The 23,412-nt window shown below is 32.6% G+C and overlaps 1 protein-coding gene across 2 annotated transcripts in view; it reads left to right on the top strand.

The window, feature by feature from the left end:
- Window positions 1-213: 213 nt before the first annotated feature.
- The window catches only part of LOC100748423 (cadherin-23), a 32,654-nt gene continuing 9,455 nt past the window's right edge, over window positions 214-23,412 (top strand). The window contains exons 1-9 of one of the 2 annotated variants that reach the window (XM_024370092.2): window positions 214-822; window positions 13,765-14,068; window positions 16,000-16,151; window positions 18,137-18,517; window positions 19,915-20,044; window positions 20,444-20,811; window positions 21,559-21,697; window positions 22,480-22,735; window positions 23,076-23,350. In XM_024370092.2, the coding sequence (XP_024225860.1) occupies window positions 814-822; window positions 13,765-14,068; window positions 16,000-16,151; window positions 18,137-18,517; window positions 19,915-20,044; window positions 20,444-20,811; window positions 21,559-21,697; window positions 22,480-22,735; window positions 23,076-23,350 (2,014 nt within the window). In that variant the 5' untranslated portion in view covers window positions 214-813. The remainder of the gene's footprint in view (window positions 823-13,764; window positions 14,069-15,999; window positions 16,152-18,136; window positions 18,518-19,914; window positions 20,045-20,443; window positions 20,812-21,558; window positions 21,698-22,479; window positions 22,736-23,075; window positions 23,351-23,412) is intronic. The other variant, XM_012389859.3, reaches the window with a different exon arrangement.

Here is a 23,412-nt window from a genome sequence, read left to right as displayed (position 1 = left end):
TTGTATATTTACAATGTCTAAGAAGTAACGAAATGTAAACACAACGAATGCGCATTAAACGAGGATACAAAAAAATTGAAATAAAGCGTAATTCATTTATCGTGGAATAAATATTTAGTTGTAGCAATAAATATTTATTTAAATACTGTAAATGTAATTTCTAATTTGCAAGTCATATAATATGTATTTAGATATCAAGTATATTTAAAGATATTATGAAATTAGGAGACTTTGTTTATTCTCGCGATTCGATCGTCGTGAGTTCGAAGTCAACAGCGCCTGTAAACAAAGCCGTGAGGGTGATCGACTGCCGTGTGGGTAAATGGAGTTTATTGCCGTAGGCGAACGTTCAGTATACCGGCGAGAGCTCACCTGGCCAGGCGAACACGCTGTGTCTGTTGCACGGTTTATCAGTAACACGCTGACAGACGGCGGTGAATCTGAAACAACGAGGCTGCTTAAGCAAAATATCGTTTTACTACGAGTCGACAAATAGTTCTCGATAAAACGAATCATTGCGCACGACGAATCTCCGATAGCGGATAGCAACGATTTTCTGAATGATCGCGAAAGTGAAATAAATCGTGTGACTCTCGAGTGAAGTGACATGTTACCAGTGAAAGTTTAGAAAGAACAATTTATTGCACAGTGTTTACCGAGACGTGGTTTCGTTTACAAAAGAATCGGTCGGAACAAGACATTGAAAAGTGCAAGTATAAGAAGGGAAATGGAAAATTTGATGCAATTTGAGAGTAAATAAATATCCGAGGAAGAAGGGACATGACGCAGTAAAACCAAGGGGACGATAGTTCTATGAAAATCGTAAGTATAATCCGATCAAAGTTTTCCAAGTTCGATACGCTTGTTCGTGTTGCGAAAGTTTTCAAAACTCTGTTATTCGTGATTTTTGGGAAGTTCGGCAACGCTTCCAGAGAGTGACAGGTATAGATTAGACAACGCGTCTATCGTGAGTGACGCGCTTCTGCGAATTATGTCAGTGCAGAATTTCGTCGGATTTCTGATATGCAATTAGTACAGTGTGCAGTTACATACTAATTTCTTGAATCGGGCTTTAGTGTTTGCAAATTACTTGTTTGAAAGTTGGCTTGTAAATTCTTAAGGGGATTGTTTCTTATATTCTCCGATTATTTATTATAATTTTAATTGTAATTGTACATATGTATATGATTCGTTCCAAAAGACAAAATACTAATACACGTAGCAGAATCTTGCGTGGAATTATATAGTTCGGATATAAATCTAAATTGTTTATTAAAATAGTACATTTTATGAATAACAGAGAATCGTACGATATATTAATAGGTACAGTTGTATAATATGCTTATAAAGTACATATGAAATCTCTACTTTCCATCGATTATACATCGCTATTTAATATGTACTCTTGTTGTTTGATATCTGTACAATCTGATGTACTTTTTAATAGGATTATTATGTCTTTATATTTTTATATGTTTATGTTTATGTCTGTATATCCTATATTCATAACACTACAACTGTTTCTATTGAATCGTTCCCCAGATACCCAGAATAGCTTAAGTGAAGTAATTAGTAATATTTTAAAAGTTAGTAATTCTTAACGTAACTTAAATTGAATCTGAATCATCTATGACCCAAAAATAACAGCGTTAAGGGTTAATATACAATGCTATAAATTGTTGCTGCTATTAATATTATTATTATTATACGTATTAAATATACATTAATAGATATCTTTTAATAATATATAGATGTATAGTATAGCTAATGTTCTTTCCAAATATTATCACATATTCAATATTAAATGTAAGACATGAACTGAATTTGATTGCTGAAATGATCTTGCATAATAGCATATGCTTTACGCAGCACAATATAAATTGTGTAAGTTGTACGTGCTACTTTGTATTGTATCTACTTTATATTTATATGAATACTTTATATGTTTGTTCCTATGTTCGTTGGCAAAGAAGAATTTAAATACACAGTTAGGATGTCAATGCTGCAAAACCCGAACGCGATTGCCGGTGTCCTCAATTTTTTTCCCAGCACAGCTATCAATAATTAACCGCTAATAATCGTGACGCAATCTCGAATGAAATGTAAGGACAGCGGTTTAATTATTTTTCGCCTGTGCCACATAATACAATGACATTACGAAATCTCATTTCTCTTTTTCACTTACGACTGGAAATTATTAGGTTCTTTGTAATGATTTCTACGAGGTGTTTTCTTCCATGAGAGAATTCGTTCTCACGGAGTACATCTCGCTTTATATAATCGCGTCGAGCCCTCAGTTCCTCTTGAAGACGAATCTTGAAGCATGAAAGGCAACAAATTAGATCGCACATATGAAAGCAATAAAATGTGTAATAACGAAATAACGTAGATGGTTAACCAACGTATATACCGCGCGTTAAGCATTTTATGAAACTCGCATTTTATCTTTGCATAACTATGCAGAACACGATATAATGAGATAGTGTCTAATTATCAATAGCTGCAACTCGTGGGAATACTTTTCATTATTACGATCGTACAATTAGGTTTCGAAAAAACTGTATATTATGTTAATAACACGCTTTCGTTCAAAATTGATTCTTTCGCGAATTTTAAAATCAATTAAGCATTCTCTACTATATCAGCTATTGCATTCTCATTTGAAAGGGAGATTTACCAGAAAGATTTGTTTCAAGGAAAATGTGGATTTACTTTTATAAGAATCATATTATGTACGTATACACATAACAAAAACTTGATAGTCCTGTTTGTTTTTATTAAGCGTTTGAACCTCGTGCAAGATTTATTTCGGCTACACCATAATATTTACAATATCTGTGTAGTCGGAGAGTACAGACAGTGCAATATTTCGTTGCTTCAATGTTAAAACTATTCATTCTTTCGACGATGTCTTAAAATTTTAAATCGCTAGTTTTTAAAATTGTAAATATATAAGCAAGTCAAAATGATCAAAGTATTCGTTTAAGCGATTACAATTTCTCTATTCAAAGGTGAGTAAAGTTTAATTCTTTTGAGTTGCCTAATCGTTGTTGAGCGATGCGGATTGATGAAATTTATCTTGTTTTGTTTCTTTATCGTGTTGAAATATTCGATCTCTGCGTACGTACTTTATCAGATATTATCAAATATCTTTCAGTGTATATTAATTTGTGTATTATTTATATCTTAATAGAGCTTTATTCTTAAATTTAGTGTATTACCTATAGGTATGTGATTTTATACAGTTTTTCATTCATTGTTACGTGAAATATTGAACTTTCTGTTTAGTCGATTCTTTTTATAAAGTAGTTAAAAAAAATGTAATTACGATAATTGAAAAGTGGAACGATTTAATCTATTATAACAACTTGAACATTTGTTGCAGTTTTGATTCATTAATTAATTGCACTTTGTAATGAAATGTAGCCTGTTTAGTTAGTTAGAAATACGGACACTGTTACAGCCAATAACTAACTGGCTTCAGGACTGTAACACGATAGGAGCGATCAGTGTCCTGTAAGTGATATCTTTGAGAACATAATATGATGGAAGCATTTTTTTACATTTACATAATCATTACAGTAAATAAAACACGTACTCGTAAATGTTATTTTTTCTTCCTACTCTGTGTATGCACAGAGAAAAACAAAATACATAACACTCTGTGAAAGAAATTTCTCACAGTTCGATATACTTCGTCTTTGGTTCTACGCTCATCCTATTAGACGCTTTAATTTTATTAAACTCTCGTCTCAACCGTAGAACACGTTTACGTCGCTCTTACATATCAGAAACGATGAAACCTGAATAAAATCTCTAAATCATTTCCTATTGTCAGTTACCAACGCGTCTCAGAAAAGTTCATTGCAAATAACTAAAAGAAAAAAGAAAAAAGAAATTACTTCACATTCCGGAATACATCACAAGCATAAACCATACAGTACATTAACCTTTTTCAAGGAAGTTATATCAAAAATCGTTACTATCATTAAGAAAAGAGCTAAGTGGAATTTAACGCAAACAACTTGCTACATATACATGACGAACATTCCAATGTTTTGCTCTTGATTGTATCATTCGACGATACATAAATTTCATAGTTATAGGAACGTTACAGCGCGTTGGAAAACGCGATGAGATCATTTTCCTAACTGTAAACCAGCAAGCAGAATGAAAATTTCTGAAGTCAGTCGGCACGGCACGAATCGAAACAATTATCATCGTAAGCTGTAATTTATCGTCGGTAAAGCATGTGCATTACACATTAAAGAGAGAACGGCAGGGGGAGAGACAATCGTGCACGTATCAGCGATGCGAGCCGGCCGTCACGCAACGATGTATCCTGTATGGGGTGAATTGGATAGCAGACGGTGGTATGGGGTGTGTCAATACCACGTGCGGTGTTATCATTCGGAAGCATGCATGGCAGGTGTAGGAAATGACGTCACGCACCTCGGAGTATCCCTGGTTGAAACACGACCTTACTGTCTATTTTCGACGGACCACCATGCATAAAAACTTCCTCTGCTCTCCCCAAGTGAAACACACACAAAGGATGTCCTTGCCTTTCGAATTAACAACATGGTGTACCGTGGACAACGGTAGCCATCTTTTTTTTTCTTTTTCTGCTTTTAATTAGTGTTTAATGTCGCGTCGATTCTTTTGTTTCGAGATTATGTTGGAATTTCCTCTTTCAATGGTTGTCTATAGTTGGTAATTATGATTCTATGATTAAAACGATATTATTGGTATGACGAAAGAGCAATACGATCGGGAGAAGCAACTTTTCCAGAAAAACAGTTTAAAATGGAAGTCGATAAATTTGAAGCTACGAATTACGAATTGCTTGATTGATTTAGAAATGAAAAAGATGTTGCTTCTTTTACAATTTAGCCGATAGTCTTCTGATTCTGAATGTTTCAAAAAAAATGTTATTTATGTTCGTCTTTTATTGTTGTGAAAATGTCGACGTTATTCTTGAGTGACATTATTTGGCAATTGTGATACTGATATTTTGGTATATAAATATCTCGTCTCTAGAATTAACCTTTTTAGAGATCTCAAAATTTACGGTTTTGAAGATGTGTTGCTTTCCCAGTAAACTAACTATATGTACATTCATATAGGAATACATACATATATTTGCAAGAAAAGAAAACGCTTTCGGATTAATTTGTGTTAATAAAATGTTCGAGAATTCCAATAGAAGTGAAATATTCTAAATTGTCTAGCTTATCTGCGAACTATCGAATAATTCTCTCGTTACCTTTTATCGAAATTTATCAATTATTTCCGTTTAGGAATTCACGTTCAGATAAATAGATTCGACAGTTCATTTAATAGGGCACTAATTAATATTTTGGTATAAATATTTAAATAAATAGACTTGCACTGTACATATATTTTATTCTACTTTAGACGTTAATCTATCGCTGAATTGATTTTTTCTTTTTTAAACGATAAATGATTACTTGTGCCTATGGAGTTGGAAAGTAGTAGAAGGAAAAGAAATAGCAGATACCGTGTTTAAAACGTTTCTATCGCTACGTTGTCAGTATCCTATATTGTCATAATAGAGTGCCGTGTTGGAACTAGGTCGAGTCTTAAAATTTCGATTGATTGATACGAGGAGCTAAAAAAAGGGCTATCGTTAATACAGGTATGTTGTGCTTCTATATATGTATGAATGTACCGAAGATCTCAGGGTCATAAGGAAAGTTGCTTGCTAAAAGAAACCGTGAAACATCATGCAATTTATATAATTGTTATTATAAGTTATAAGAGTTACAGGTGATAAATACTCGATGTTATTTTTTCCTATGCAGGGAATTTGAATTTCCATGAAGATAGTATTTATATAAAAAACTATTAGAAAAATCAATTTCCCTAATCCATGACAATTTACGAAGCTCGGGATTAAAATTATCGCTCCATAAAATTTGATATTTTATTTCTAATCTAATATCGTATAATATTTATTTATTTATTTCAAAATATTATACGTGATATTTTGGGCTTACATAAAAGCTCGATTTTCAATATTTTATATACTAATAATATTTTCTATACTTTTGTAAATTTCATACAATTTCAATATTTTCATGTCCAATAGAATTGTAAGTAATATGGACACCTCTCATAATAGACATATTGATAACTGTGAGGTATTGTTCTTTCTGAGAATAGGAATAAAAAAAGGTAACTGTAAAGCATAATCGGTGTACTATCGCCCCAGTTGTTACGTTACTTTTTTCGAGTCGTATGAAAACAACGAACCTTTAGAATGGTCTCCTATTTAGCAGTCTTAAAAGTCAAGAGCGTGGCCGACACACTCTGTTGGCAAGAGGAACACCACACAGCATATATGCGTGTGTTCGTGAATGTATTCCCGAAGTGTCGAACCATTCGTGAAAAATACCTTCGCATGTACATTGAAACCACTCATTACGTTAATCGTTTATTGCACTGTAGGAAAATGGTCAAACATTGACGTCACAGGCTGTTGCGTATTTTTGTCGGTATGGTGGATTGAAAAAGATTTTCAACACAAAGTAGAGTACGTATTGTACAGTATGATAAGGTATAATTGAAAGCGTTTAGGAAAATATACTTACAGTATAAGTGTACCAAGAATACGTGATACATAGACCACGGATTGCTATGCATTGATAGGAAATCTGGAATTGCAAAATTGCACACAATGCGCATAATATGAAAACACGTATCGAGTATCCAAAATATAGCGCTTTCTATAAGACTTGGTAGGTAAAACAATTTTCTACGGAGGTTCTACATTTTTAATCGTATTCTTTAAAATACTCCACAATGATCGCGATCTTATAAGTTGTAAAGATATATTTGTAATTCGCAAAACTTTGTGCAACAGAATTCTCCAAGTTGCGATTTGTAACTTGTAAATCTACTATTATTGGTAACTTATTGCGCAAGAGAAGAAATGATATATTGGAATACATAGACTATGTTTGTTAATTAACGTACGTATCTGTAAATCTGTCGTATATTACTATGCAGTTTATATATGATACAGTTTATACATATAAAGTATGCATTGTTTCAGTCAACATCTGATAAGATCATCTGCGTACTATTATGCAAATTCGTATCTTAATAAACACGACCAAAGAAATGGAATGCAAGCAGTGATTTGCTTTACATATTAAATACCATAGCGAGTATTTTTATGTCCTTGCGTATTACATGCATTTTGTGTAGTTTTACATTTTTTAATTTCTCATGAACGAATGAAAATCCGCAGTTTACCCATAAGGTTATCGTATACGATCGTTGTACCGGTGTCTTTTATTCGCACGACATCACATCCAAGCCACTGTATCTCGTTTCACTTCACCTTAACAGAGGGTAGTCTTAGACTTAAACACGTTCGGCTTTAGCGTGTGGTTTCAACGCCCCCTTTGATATAATTATCACGCGATGATGTTCGTAGCAAGAAAAGTGGTTATGAACTGTAATTTTGAAAAAAAACTTGGTCATCTCGGTCACGACTTTTTCTCTAATCTAGATGCTCTTCGAGACTGAATTAATGATGTTTCGTAATCTGACTTAACTATCTGGTTTCCGGGCATCGGCCTTGCAGACCACTGACCACAGCCGGATGCTCTTGCCCACGAATGGCGAACGAGTAGCCACCGAGAAGAAGCCAATGAACGATTCCTTAATGAAGTTGGTGCGGTTCAACAACCGTCAAACTCTTCATCTCGGATTAGTCTCATTTGCATTTGTTACTTTTCATCGATCGCGTGTTAATTGCTTGCTAATATTGTTGATACACAAGACTCGCCATGAATGAAGCTTTTGTAAATGTTGGGAAGTGTACGCGCTTCATCCTGCCATTGCCTTCGAATTTTTATGCTCTGATCACTCTTGCTTTAACAAACTTTCATATTTTCCGCAGACTTCAGGAATTTGTTAACGATAAAAAAATTGGATCGGAAATGAAACGAAGAACGTAGCTAATATCGTTCGTTTTATTTAACTGTTTCGAAAATAATTTCTTGAAACATTTATCTTATAGCAGTTGTTTCGATGGAATTTGTTAAAAGAAAAAGAATTTCATAATTTTGTCAGGGATAGCTCGTAATAAATTTCAGAATTATCATTGACGATGATTAATAATAAGTTTCGTAATAACTATCATTATTAATTATCAGATAAAATAGTTTGAGCGAAGTTTAAGAAAAGAGCAGAAGTTCATTTACAGACGTACATTAATTTTTCGAAAAGGTAATTATGGAATTTTAAATGGAAGGAAACGTAGCAATCATCTCTTACAGTTATTGAATAATATAAACCTATGTACTTTAATGGCTTTAATGGGAAGAAATGCTTACTTCCTCGTATTAATTAAGAAAATAGTTCTGTTATCCATTTCAATTAACTATTTATCAATCTCCATGATATTATATGCTCTCTGATTGTTATAGTTTCTTACATTTTATATCAGTAGTATTATAATTATAGCCAAGTGAAAATATTCTTTTTTCCACGTAATTCTTTCATATAAGATAGAATGTTTTAATAATATGAATTGCTAAAAATATACACGGAAATTGAAATATACAAATGGAAAATTAGAACTAATAAATTCTAAGAACAATTGTAACATAAATTTACAGAAATATTTTATCGATTATTTACGATGAAACATAGCGTTCTTTGCGTCAAATTTATTAAAGATATTCATATACTCTAGTCATGTTCTCTTTCTCAAAAAGGGTATAGAAGTTATATCTTTAAATAATATACATCAAAGGTTTACTTTTGTCTATAAAATAAAGAAACATCTAAGTAACCACATAATGTAAAAAGTAAAATAGTTAAATAATTTTTCAGTACTGTCCAAATTAATATATCATGTAATGTATGTATCATTTTTATGTAATGAGCAGACAGACGGAAGTGCTGATTTAGATTTGAGATTTTTAAAATTTTAAGAAAGATTTATTAAGTCTAGAAAAAGCGGAAATAATATGTATGCAAATATTTATAAACTTGTGCTTTTGATTCGTTAATTGATTTAACGTTCTAAGATTTAATTAAAAAACAGTAGCCTTCTTATTAACTGAACAGCTAGAAGGACAGCTACCGAGTCGAAGGAAACCGAACGGACAGAGCGATTACCAGGGTGGCGGTGCATCGAGTTTTTCCAGGCGACGTCTTCGCATTTCTGTCTTTATACGCGGCTCTGTGACCTCCTCTTCCTCTCCAAAACACCAAGGTACTAAAGTACTGAAGCACTAAAATACTTGAAGTTGAAGTTGAAGTTGATGTTGAAGTTGAAGTTGAAGTTGAGGTACTGAAGTGCCGAAGCGCTGAAGTGCTGAAGTGCTGAGGTACTTAAGTGCCGAAGTACTTTCGCCCAGTTTCGTTTCTTCAGCAGTGACGGTGGTTGATGAGCCGAGCTCGTCTCGCTCCGATCGCAGGAAAAATAAAGCCTTCGATCGTACCCGCCTCGATTATCCCCGGCGACAATTTGACATGTCGCGAGAAAAAACCTCTGATAATTGAGGAGACGCGGCCCTAGTTGACACGCGAGACCGACCGCCGCTGGGATTTACATCGAAATCGGTCGTCGTTTCATGTACGATTTTTCTTCGCCATCATCATTTGAAACATGTATTACGTTTGATATATTAAAGTGTTTCCTGAATTAATAATACAAATGTTAATGAGTGATTCAAAAATACTTTGAATCTTATGTATTTAACAGGAAATTAATTTAGAAATAATTCCAAGAATTTAGAAATTATACATATTGATATAAAAGCGTTCGATTTAAGGAATGAAACTTCATATTTGAAATCGTGAAAGAATTTGGATATTTTCACGTCATCGTTATGTAGCACGAAATAAATTTGTTTGATTAAGACTTATTTATGAGTAAAAAAGACAAGTATATTTGAACATTTCAGAAAGTTATTGAAATCGTAGAAAAATTGAAAGAAATTTTATAGTTTAGCATTTTTCAATGACTACAAGTATGTCGTCTTCACCGACAATCATAAAGTCGTAACAGATGTATTATATTATATGTATTCCTTGTTTAATGACTTCAAAGTTACATGACTCCACTATGATTGCTATGTTTAAATCTGTAATTATGCTGTTATTAATTAGAATATCACAGGTGTTCCAGTGTTCTGATTAACTGAGCTATTTACTTGAAATAGTAGCCGGAGAAGTTGAATATCCGGAGATGACAATTTCAATACTTTGCTCTTATAAGACTACGTTAACTTTCTAGTTTAAAAAAATTCGTATGCTTCGACGGATCGAATAAAGCAAAAGATCGTAATAAAAGTTGGTGGTTTTTGAAAGTTACTATCAAAGAAAAATACTTTCACAATGTAATTGCCTTTTTCTAAAAAAAAGCGATGTGGTTAAGTGGCAAAATCTATAACGACATATCCAATTTTGCTTATTTTACGACATAGTAGCTTCAAAATGAATTCAGCCGTGAAGATACAATGTCTCTAAAAATACAATTTGTTTAGTAATTGTAGAAAAATATATTTGTTAATTGAAGCTCACTCGACTCGTTCATGTTCTTTCTTCGATGAGATCAATTTTCTGAATCTTCGTAGGGACTTCCTGATATATCAGGTCCTTCCTCTTCCCATCTTTTCCTTCTCTGAGTATTTAAATATTCATCGACGACAATGATTGCTTAAATCATTTTTCGCGTGTTGATATCTAAAATATTAACACGCTTTTTTGTTTTAACAATTGTTTATTATTAAAGTAATAAGAATGAAGTATGATATGATAAATAATAATTATGAAATGATTAATGTTCGATATTTCCATCATAAGGTAGATTTAATTTGAACCTTTCGAAAGATCAAAGTGATCGATAGAATCGATCATTAGATCAAGTTGGTTAATAGAATTTAACAAAGCAAAGCAAATGGGCAGGTTTGCTTATTGTTACTAAAAAGAGGAGTTCGTAGAACAAATCATCTGTAACGGAAATTCGAAGAAAATGAAGCGTGCAATTGATGCTATGGATCGGTTTCTTGGAAGACAAGAACTCGCTTTGTTTTTTCACGCTTGTATTACGGTTATGCGGTATGATGTATCATAGCCGACATCGTGAGAAACCAACTGAGACTCACTTCCGGCGAGCTTTCACTTCGTTTAATTTTCCTTGTGGTCATTCGTGGCTCTTGACAATCTTGACATTGAACACAACGCACTTCGTTGCAGACAGAAATTACACGGGAAACAGTTTATCACTTGCCAAATTGAACGTAACAATTGCAAAGATAATTATTGTCGAGACTTAGTATTAGAGAATTCAATCTCTTAACAGAACACATTATCGACGATAGGATTAAACATTATATATAACGATTAGAATCCATGTGTAAGATTACTGTCTTTACTATATCGAGATTAGTTTTATTTTTCTTCCTTTCTCTTCATATAAAATAATAAGATAATAGGTTTTTCTATATAATGTTTACGTAAAAATATTAGAATATATAATGTAGTAACAGCTATAATGTACGTAGTAACACTGGAAAAATTATTATTTGATTCTTTTTCTCCTTCTTGTTCTCAAAGCTTACTAAGCTTATGAAAAACGGAGCAGTTAGAATTAATCAATGGTTGATACAGCGTTAAACTTAATGAAGAATATATATGAAAAATGCACATTCGCTTTTAACAATAGCTGATTTGCGTGTTCAGAGATTAGAACGTTCCTGTAATGTCAGTTTCAACGTAAAATATAATTTCAATAGAATCATCATTTTCTACTATTAATTAGATTAGGTAAAAGAATTCATTTTTTAATTGATATTGTCATACACATTGGAGCATAATGACCTATTTGTACAGTTAAATTTGATCTTCTTAGTAGAAAATTTTCTACTATACAGGTTCAAATAAATAAAATTGCCTTTTTATTATTTACATAAGTACAATTTTTTTAGGTAATTGGAAAATGATTCAGATTAAATAACGCTACAATTTTTTAATATCAATATCTTAGTAGGTATAATGTTGGAAACAATTATTATTCTTTTTATACTGCAGAAAATAAACCACTATAATTTATTATATATTTTGCAAAACCCTTTGCGTGTCATAATTTTTTACTTATTAAAGATTATAACGTCTATGTTCTTGCATATTATGTGCACTCTGTACATATTAGTACTTTCCAATCTCCTGTAAGTGCATAAAAATCCGCGATCTTCTACGCAAATATATTCGCTCAAAGTAATGGAAACATTTAACAATGGCAATAGCGAGGCGCGAGGAGCAAGATCTTCTAAAATCATGTCGAGAAAATATTCTATTAGCCGACAGGTGAATTTTCACTATTTTTCACTCACCAGGAGAAATCAGTACGCGTGCCTCAAGAAAATCCATAACCTTTTTCTAATCTTGCAACCGGTTTACTCGCGCTTTCCTTCTGGCCGAGTTACCTTTTCAGCAGGGTGTAAGACGACGGTTCGCCTCGATTCTCGATCTTCCCTCAGCACGTTTTCTCTGCTCGACCAATTACGGCATCCTCTGTCTTTAGCGTTGCACCATTAAACTAATTAACTGTAGGATCCGTGAAAATTCCTCGAAGTCGGTTCCACCTAGGAAAATTACACGTTGCCGGATTAATGCCAGCGAGAAAGTGACAAGCACTTGGAAAGTGGCGCATCGTAATATGATCGCAATCAACCTGATTTCTTTTACGAGGTCGATTCATTTATATCGACTATATTAACTCATATACATTAACTATATATTTTGGTGAAAAAGAAAAAACGATTCATTTCGTTCTATGCGTGTACGTACTATGTACGTTTATACAAAGTTTCTCCGCGTATCGAAACAATCTAATTTTCTAATGACCTCGCTATTCATTTATTAATACGAATGTGTTTCATATTCTTATATACACGATAATAACGTTTGCTTGGATGCTTCACCGAACATCAAGCGTTGTATTTTGCATTGTAGATCATTTCTTAATTGACTATATTTCCTTTGTGAAAGTCAAATAAAATTAATTGTTATTGTAATACAAATGAAGTTGCTTGTTTTAAACACTATTTGAAATGAGAAATGTAGGATGTTCTCAATGTCTTAAAAAGATGACGGAATTTCAACCCAATTTGCTCGGATATATAATTTGTTTTGAGTTAATCATAATATCTTTGTAGCGAGTATATTCTGAATAGTAAGTAAAAAAAAAAACAATATTTTTATGAGAATTCATGACACCCAATAATTCAAAGAAGATGTTAAACATTACACTTTTTGCAATGATTTCATTTTAATTAAAAAAAGGACGTAACTTGTATTAATGAAACTGCATGTTTGTCTTATCAAGAAACTAGTTTAGTTTAATATAATTTTACCTTGTTACTTTAGAAAAATATTTGTAGAATATGCAGCCACACAAACACGCACACAATTTGCTTATTTTTCTTCTCTTCTCCAACTTTAATGTAAATATTCTTAATTTATAAAATAGATATGTCTCATTCATAAGAACTTCTGCATAAGATCGAATACGTTGATATATGTACTTACGATTCAAACTAAAAGTGAATAACGTTTTTATATTTTAAAGTAATTATACATTAACAACGTCGAACATACATTAACAACGTGTGTAATATGATAAAATATTATTTACGAACATATATAAAATACTATCTACGGCTTTATGCATAACTTCCACACAATGAATAAATCTTTTTTCTTCTTTTATTTAAGGTTCCAATATCGGCGCACACTTCAAATTCACCTCAAAATCGAGTTAATTTCCATTCATCGGGCGAAAATAACCATGTTAATTACACGAAGCTTGCCATCAAGATGACCTCGACGAAACCAATCATCGCGTTTTCGTGGTTGTTGCGATCCTACAAGAGACGCAGGTTTAAGTCAGAATGGCTCGCTTTCGTGTTCGCCTGCCTTTTAGCGAGTTGTTCGGCCAGGAACAATCCACCGCGTTTCCTGATCGACGGCCAGACGGAAATTGTCATTAGGTTAAAGGAAGGTCCCGATACGCCAGTTGGTAAGAACATGTATATAGAAATTCGTTGTATAATACATCGTTTTACACAACCACATACTCTTTTTACTTACTTACATTTCCTGTAAAATTGCACACTTATCTTCTACTTTTTTCTAATATCTGTATTTATTCCATTTATTCTCATTTCAACAATCTCTATTTTCGAATTATTCTACGTACTAGAATATAAAAAGCTTGTGATTCAAGATTTGCACTTACTAAGTAATTGAATTTAAAATTATAATCGTTATAGATTGAGTGTAATAAGACATTCTCGTTATTATAAAAGGCGAAATGCGTGTAATTTATTTAGTGCCAATTATACGGCTTCATAATTCTTCAAAATGTATTTTGTAAAATCTTTTATGTGAAACATGTGTTGTACTATTCAACATCTTTCAAGAATATTTACATATATATAGTAAAGTCAATTTATGAATTTAACGAGATATCGATCGAATCTGGAAAATAATAAGAAAGATTTATACATCTCTTAGTAACTTTTTGAAATAATTCTTCTTGATACTGGTTGAATCATATATATTGTTTAATGAAATGTAATATTTTTAAAAATTTGCATGTAGTTCGTTTTAATTCATAGTTCAGAAACAATCGTTCCGAGCCATTCTTTTGCTAATGAAAATTTCTAATATTTAGTTCATAGTTCTCATAACGCATTTATTTAGTACTTAAGAAAATTCTTTTTCCTTTAAAGAGGTTTCGTCTGTACTTGAATAAGTTTTATTCAGGTGAGAAATATAAGATTAAAATAAACGTGTATAGTATGTGGAAGATTATTATTAACCTGAAACAATACGAAACTAGAGTATTCACAGGCGTTTCATTGTATTATTTTCTGAATATCTAACCTAGATCAATGTGATTTAATAAGCTTTTTGCTTCAGTATGCCATAGTATATTATATAAAATAATGTTAGTTGTCATAGTGTATAAAATCCGAGCAATGATGACACTAATACCATTGGCAGCTGAATATTCTTCAGTATCTTATAGCTTGACGAATTATTCGTTATAAATTATTTAATAGCATACAATAAGCGAAGAATTATTTATGAAGGAATGAGATAAGACAAATGTGATGCTTGCAAGCGTTACAACAGTTATTCGTTTTTTAATTAAACATATAATTACTTTCAGTCATAATAATTTTTGATCTCGTTAATTTGAATTATTGTTGGGCTATACAGCAAATGATGTCCATGTTTGAATTATTAATGATATCAATTGAACGAAAACTCAATTTATAACTACGAACGACGCGAATAACATAAACATAAATATATTAAAACATGTATTTCGCTTCATCCTAATTAATTAAAACAGCAAAAATAATAAAAAAAACGACTAGAAATTGATATTTGTTTAAGACTTATTTATTATTATAGTATATCACTATAATCACGTATGATTATTTAACTGCTTTGAATATTTTTACTCCATTCTATTATATACCATAAAAAATCGCACAAAGTGAATAATACTGTTAATGAAAATTCTTCTTCTGTTTTTATGTGGTTTCGTAAAAACAAAATTTTTTACAAAATTCCTCTGCGATTAACTTGTTTCTCTCATTTAGCATCTCGTTTGATTAACACTTGCATATATTTTGCAACATTCCGATCAATTTCTATATTCTATACAGGAAATTAAAAGATATATAATTATTATTAATAATTATATATAATATTTAACAATAAGAATTATAATGATTATAATTATTAAATGCAATAATTATCTGTTTGAAACATCACGGATCTACACTTCCTTTTTACATTAACTATCTTACAAAGATTACACGCCTGTACACTATGTTTACAGTCCAATCAGCATTTCTGTACATTTAAATTAATTACGCCCTTTGTTCGTTGCCGTATCGTGTTGCGATTCGTGCCAACTGGTTTCTGTTGCAGGCAGTTTAATTTACAGGCTTCGCGGCGTCGATCCTGACGGTGACAGCCTGACTTTCGGCGTTAGAGATCAACCTGGCAGTGGTGTGATTCGGGTCGAGAATTTTAGTCCAACCGAAGCCAATATTTACTTGAACAAATTACTGGACAGAGAGGTAATTCGTTCTCGAGCCGGTCTATTTCCTTCTAATGATTCTATTCGCTTGTCAGCAGCGAAACTGTTCCTTTGAGCACCACTTTGAATGTTTCGTAACACCTTTGAACTTGATTATTCCTTTCAGTAATATTATTATATACTACTTTAGTCATTAGCAATAAACATATAATTACTTTACAAAGTCAGCAACTGATCGACGATATCGTAATCAAATGTGGTAATATGAATGATCAGCAAAATTTGTATCATTCTTACAAGTTGTACGTAAGAATGGAAATTGCTTAAAGCAAACTCCAATTCCATTATGTTATTGATCCTTCTCAAAAGCAGACAATATACAATTTTGTAATGTAAATTCAGTAGAAAATTGCAGCAATGTATTAAGATTCACCCTGATGTTTAAGTGACATGTAAATTTTAAGATTTAGAAATTGTATTCTTGAATTGCAGAATTCTATATGAAGATAAAAATAAAAGGAATATATTCAAAGAAATTCTGATAAATAAAGTTCGTCAAATAGCGAGTACTAATTTTTATGACCTTAATTGGTGTATTTGGCATTGTTTTTTAACATGCAAGTTGTCAGGCAATGCATCTTAGCTTGAACGAAGAGGCACGTTCCCGTACATTTCTCCAAAACGTAAAAGGGCAACTAAAAAGAGTTCTTCGTTCTTACCTTCACCCATTTTGCGATACAGAAAATAATTTCTACGTTCGCTCGTTCGACGTTGTGCATCTTGCACGAACGATCCTCCTTGTTCGAGTATCTTTCACGCATCGTAGGACCGATCATGGTAACAGCAATATCGAAGACATTAAAGAGAAACTCAGGGACGAGCGGACGAGCTAAAGAAGCGTGCAACTAGTGATCTACGCTCGATGATCTATTCGTGGAAGTTGTTATTTTGTCATCATCGTCTCTCTTAAATGTTACTATTTCCGTGCGGTTTAATTTCTTGTCGAGGAATACCGTATGTCCCGTGATTATTGGTTTGACGATGCACGTATCCCGATGGTGATTTTCGCGCGATTGGTTTATAATAATAATAATAAAAAAAGTCTGCCACTTTCTAAGTGACAGGGTAGTTTGCATGTTATCAAGCTTTCATGATCATCCGGCACTCCCAACTTACTTTTTTGACATTAAGACGATACTGACGTAGGAATTCTATTAGCCGCCTCTATGTGATACGCCACATTTTTCTATACTTGAAAGTAACGCAGAAAGACGAGTTTGCCGTCACATACGTTATTAACATAATGGGCATTTGCAATTTTTTTTTTGTAAACTATATACAGGATGTTCCTTTCAAGTGGACTGAGCTATGGGATTTAGAACGATAGAACAGGGGGAAATTCTATTAGGCAAACTTAAATCGTTTTCAATGATGCATAGCTTATCTTTTTAAGCATTTGGTTTTAATTTTTTTAATTAGATGAAACGATTTTTTTAATTAGATGAAAGCAAAGCAGAGATACAAGTTACCTGTTCTAGGATTTTTTCGTCAAATGGTAACAACCATCGCATTATGTGTAAGGGTCAGTCAAAAAATAAATTTCATTTCTTATTAAAAAAGAACTCGGATGTACAGCAATAAATCAAACTTTATTGATTTTCATCTCAAATTTTCATCTGAATTCTGCACAGAAAAAGCTACAAAGAGCACTTGTGTCAAAAAGAAATTCTCTGACGTTAGAAAAATGCAATTTGATCGAAAATCACCCAAAGATCGTATCAAAGTTTAATCATCGGATTAACTTTGAAAATTGAATAGTGTTAATCACTAATGTCATTTAACCATTGCCCACTAAAGCGATACAAAATATTTGACCAAATAAATAAATACATCAAGTTTAAACTACAATAATATCGAACTTCTTTTTTCTAAATATCAAAAACTTTCGTTTACCAGAAGCAACAAATTTGTAACTACAAAATAGCAATATGTCTAAAAACTTCGTTGCGCTTGTCTTTTTGCCAGGTAAGGGACGAGTACGCGTTAGTGTTGACACTGACAGATGGAAGACTCGGTGAAGGAAATTTCATCACGCAAAGTTTACTGCTTCTGGTGGAAGATGTTAATGACAACGTGCCAATCTTCCGTCCACATCCTACTTCCTTGACGCTTCGTGAAGACTCCGGTCCGGGTATTTTAACAACGGTCGAAGCCACCGATGCGGATTTAGGAGCACATGGTCAGGTGGTTTACTACCTCCAAGAACTTGACGGTGATAATGACGTGTTCAGCGTTTCCACTGTCAATGGAAAGGGTGTCATCCGCCTTGTCGGCCGTCTGGATTACGAAAAAAAATATCTATACCAGTTGAGAATTCTGGCAATCGATCGAGCAATAAACGAAAAGGTTTGTGTTTGGCGTTGATCTAAATATGATGAAATTGCAAGTTCTTACAATCTGTGATAATATTTGAAATTGAAATATCTTTGTTCGCTTTGGCTTGCTCATATCGTTCGATTTGTGGATACAGTTAATATAAATACGATTTATATGTAACAGATGGAACGTGTTTTTTAAATATCGTGCCGTATATCTTTACGATCGTGTCAAATTCAGAAATTTAATTGTAATGCATATTCAACAGCGCATATCTTTCTCGTCCTACTATTAAAAATTACGCCTAAAATCGCCGATAATTTGCGGCGATCACGAATTTAGTCGAAGTTCTCTCGTGATTGCGTCGAGTAAAAAAAAGTACAATTATGGAAATCAGTTTATAACACGTAACAAACCGAATTACGGTCATAAATTGTGGCTTGCTGCGGAAACTGTTAAGGTACCATAATGATGATACAGAAAAACAGAAAACATTTCCGCCACCTTTCCGGGAAGGACTTTGAGGTTGAATTTTAATTAACCAATTGTATGTAAATAAGGTAAACGGTTCTTCTTGGCACTCTTAAAGCGCGAAAAATATTTAACGTTTAAAAATATATCCAAAAGTGTCCGAAGTGTGCTATACATAGTGAGAAAAAGGTATTAGGAAACCTGCGAATACTAACTTTATCTGCAATATTAGATTGTAATACATGAAATATCCATTTATTCAGTTAAAATATGTTTTTTTTTTTTTGCTTCTGATCAGAGTTCATTTACGAATTAAGATATACAGGAAGGGAGAGAGAAGTACTTGTACAGTTGATTTATCGTAAAAATGGAAAGAGAAATGTTTTCTTTATTATTAAATATGATCAAGTACATAATGTAATTGTATATCATACACTTACAGTAATAAATGTACACGAATAAAAGTTAATCCACCAACACTATACACGTAATATCTGAAGAACATCTTACAGAAATTTCGAAAAGAAATTAAGAAGATTTGGTACTGTCTAGTATTATATTGTGATTAATTACAACAATTACATAAATTTGTACGAATTCAATTACTTTTAGAAAGTTTAGTTCATTCTGTCTATATCATAATACGTTGAAGGAGACTTATCTGTCATTGACATTGCCTGTTATCGTAAATATGAGGGTATGAGGATTTCATTCAAGATAAAGCCCTTATAGCAGTGCTAACATTAGCTCTAAAAATACTTTTATTTTCTTAAATATCTGAAAGATTACGAAAATGCCTATATACTTACAATGATTTAACTTAATGCTCTAAACAAGTATTATGATATATAAATGACAGTTTTTGTTATATACTATGTTACATATATTCTAACTTTATAGTTGTAGCAACGACATACAAATAGCTTTCACTGTATATTCACTGGCAATTATTTCAGGTAAACACGGGAACAACCGCGATACTCGTCAAGGTTCAGGACGTCGAGGATCAACCTCCAGAATTCATAACCATCACACCTGTTGCCAGGATCAGTGAAAATGCAAGAATAGGCACATCCGTTCTTCAAGGTCAGCAAACCTGTTACCAATATCGAACAATGTAAAAATCAGCAAAGATAAAATCAAAGGGAAAATTTTTCAGATATTTGTCATATAATTATCGTTAACTTAAAAACGAGTTTGAACAGCTTATTTTTTAAAGAAATATTTGGTACGAAATCATATTAATAATATAAAACTATGCTTTATGGCAGAACCAAACATTCTGATCGATAAATTATTTCTATCTGATCTATAATTTCGTACATTCAAAGCTAACATCTAGTCAACTATATTACTATATTATTACTATAATTATACTATAAATACTATATTATTTCCCTATAAAATTAAAGGGATTTTCAGGACAATCTAATATAACATTAAATTACAGAACACATCTTATTAATTGCATGAAATATTTTGTAGTTCGCGCAGTGGACGGTGACAAAGGAATAAATAATAAAGTAACATATAGCATCACGCAAGGTCCGAGGTATCTATTCGACATAGACACGACTTCCGGTTTGGTGTTCACCAGGGCGCAACTCGATCGTGAGGCAGAGGAAAATGCCGAGGGCACTTTTATCTTGGAAATTACCGTGAGAGAAGTATCGAATATTGTGCCTGCACCGTCTGTTTCGACCGAAGTCACTATTATTCTAACGGACGTGAACGATGAGACTCCAAAGTTCAGAAGCGCGAGATATCGTGCCGAGATAAACGAAAATGCACCGCATAATACGCCGGTTAATTTCATCGGGGATGCAATTCCGGAAGTTTACGATCATGACTTGGTGAGAAAAAGAGTTTAGATGACTTCACAAGATTACTGTAAAATATATGAGAGAAAATGACGAATCAGTTCTGAGCACATGAAATTTCAAACATACTGTTTGAAGTTAAGGTGACGATATTCAATGATAACGTTGTGTTTGCGTTTCTACGTATTTTACAATTATTGCTTTCCATTCCAAAATAAGATTTTATTCTACTTTATGGTTTAGTACCGACATCTGATATCGATGAAAGGAGAGACATTCTTCTATCGATCTTTCCAATTTTAAGTCAAATATTCGCAAGATCAATTGCAATATTTTCCTTCTCTATGTTTTCTTTCTTATTTATAATTATCGAATTTTGAACTTCAAAATTTTGCGAGATTTATATTCCGTTTTGCTAGATCCTTTTCTCTTTTAACAGTTTTACTGTATCTACTAATTCGCAATTTATATGATGCTTCACAATTAACTTCGATCCACGAAGAACTTTAAAAAACTTGCCATCCAAATTCTTGAATTATATAATTTGCATATAACACTGTTACGTACGAAACTTCACACTGTTAACGTTATTCATCTCTTAGGTAGCAGGAATAGCTACAAATTCTTTACTTTTACTTTTACCTTCACTTGAGCGATGAAGCAGTTCATCAAACTTATAGCATAATTTTTTAAATTATGTAAAATACGCATTTCTTTAATGTCCTGGGTAAAATTCAGACGGGCTCGTTTATTCTATGAAGGTTTATTTTACTTTTTCAGGGAACTAATGGTACGTTTAAAATGTTTATTGACGGCGATGACGGAATATTCGACGTGACTCCGTCGAGAGGAATTAACGAAGCTCCATTTCTTATACGCGTCAAAAACTCCAGCAAACTAGATTTTGAGAGTAGATCAGGTACTTCAAATAATTATTCAATCATTCTTTCATCGATTTCTTTATTAAAATTGTGTAGAATTAATACGTGACAGCACTGTACTACGGTTTAATTTTAAGAAATGAAACCAAGATTATATACGTATATAGGTATATTTAATAATTTTTGAACGGCAATTTACGCTACACGTCTTACGTTTAAACAAAAACAATTATTTCTGACATTTATTTTACATCCAATATATCGCAATTGTTTTATATAACTCTTCCTTTATTTAAATCTAATAACAACTCGTAATTGACTTTTACTGTTTGCTGCATTAATTTATACAAAGTGATAAAGAAAGAGCTAATAAATATTTACAATTTTTAATCCATACAATCTTTAAAATCACTCACGTTAATGTAAAATACAAAAGTTTCTTTCCATATTTACGAGGAATAGTTAATGTGTTTTCTTTCTATATCTATACAAATTTCACGTAAATGATATGTTTCCAAGTATTCCTTTGGTATGAAGTTAGAAATGCAAATCGATTCTTCTGACTACATGCGATGGGATGACTCACTTGCAATATCAAATGCTCGTCAATAGAAAAGTTTACTTTACGTTGGATATATCGATCTTCGGTCTTATGTTAATTAATTGCATCTTTCCCTTCTCTATGACAACAAGCTTCTAAAATTTTAAATCCCCCGTGTCATCGTCTCGTGTAATATCAACAATTACATTTCCTATTCTAAGTTTATACAAAGTAACTCTATTTCGCTTTTGTTCATGGAAAATAATTTCGTAATTTCAGAGGTAAATTTCACATTAATCGCAAAGGAAGTGGTAACAGTGGCACCAAAGCAGAGTAAAGTGCCGGTAGTCGTTTTCATAAAAGACCAGAACGATAATTATCCAGAGTTCACGGAGGACATGTATGAGGTATCGATTCCGGAAAATTGCGCCGTCGGCACTACGGTGGCATGGGTTCAAGCCTTGGACGAAGATAGCGGGAATTTTGGAACACGAGGAATTAGATACACCAATTTAGGAGGCAGTATTGCGCATGTGTAAGTTTTACAACACGAAATTATTCAAATTGATGTTTCAAATTGAGATTACCAAACATCCAGAATTGGCAGACAGTCTTAAGTTTATAATTACATTCAGGGCTGTCTTTAGAGTTATTAATATAATAAAACACTCACTTCTAAAATGATTAGTTTAGTAAAAATTAAAGAAGAGTGTATTATTAATTTACGGAATCGAAAGGAAAAGTATATGAAATTTTACCAACGCTTTTACCGCAATGATGGATATTTTCGAACAATTTGTTTGGATCTTGATGTGGAATATCAAATTTTACCACACTTGTCATGCAATACCATAATTTCCTCTTATTAATTGCAGGTTATCGATGGATCCTCTAACAGGACTAATCACGGTTAAAGAACCGGGGCCAAGCTTCGATCGAGAACTAGTATCTCGACATTATTTAACCGTTGAGGCAAGAGATGACCTTGGCAAAGGTAATCGCAATACTGTCCAATTGGTCGTCAATGTGAAGGATGTTAACGACAATGCTCCTATATTTCTACAAAACAAATACGAAGCAGTGCTTCTGGAGAACGAAGATCATTTCCAATCGCCCTTAATCGTCGAAGCGTTTGACATCGATTTGAATGGTTTGAAACTTACTTTCATCGATATTGGTATATTAGGTTAAGGAATAAGTCTGTTCATTTTT

The sequence above is a fragment of the Bombus impatiens genome, unplaced genomic scaffold, assembly GCF_000188095.3.
Source record: "Bombus impatiens unplaced genomic scaffold, BIMP_2.2 scf_0665, whole genome shotgun sequence".
NCBI classification, from domain to species: Eukaryota; Metazoa; Arthropoda; class Insecta; order Hymenoptera; family Apidae; genus Bombus; species Bombus impatiens.
The sequence above is the reverse complement of the archived record's forward strand: the minus strand, read 5'-3'. Positions and strand labels throughout refer to the sequence as shown.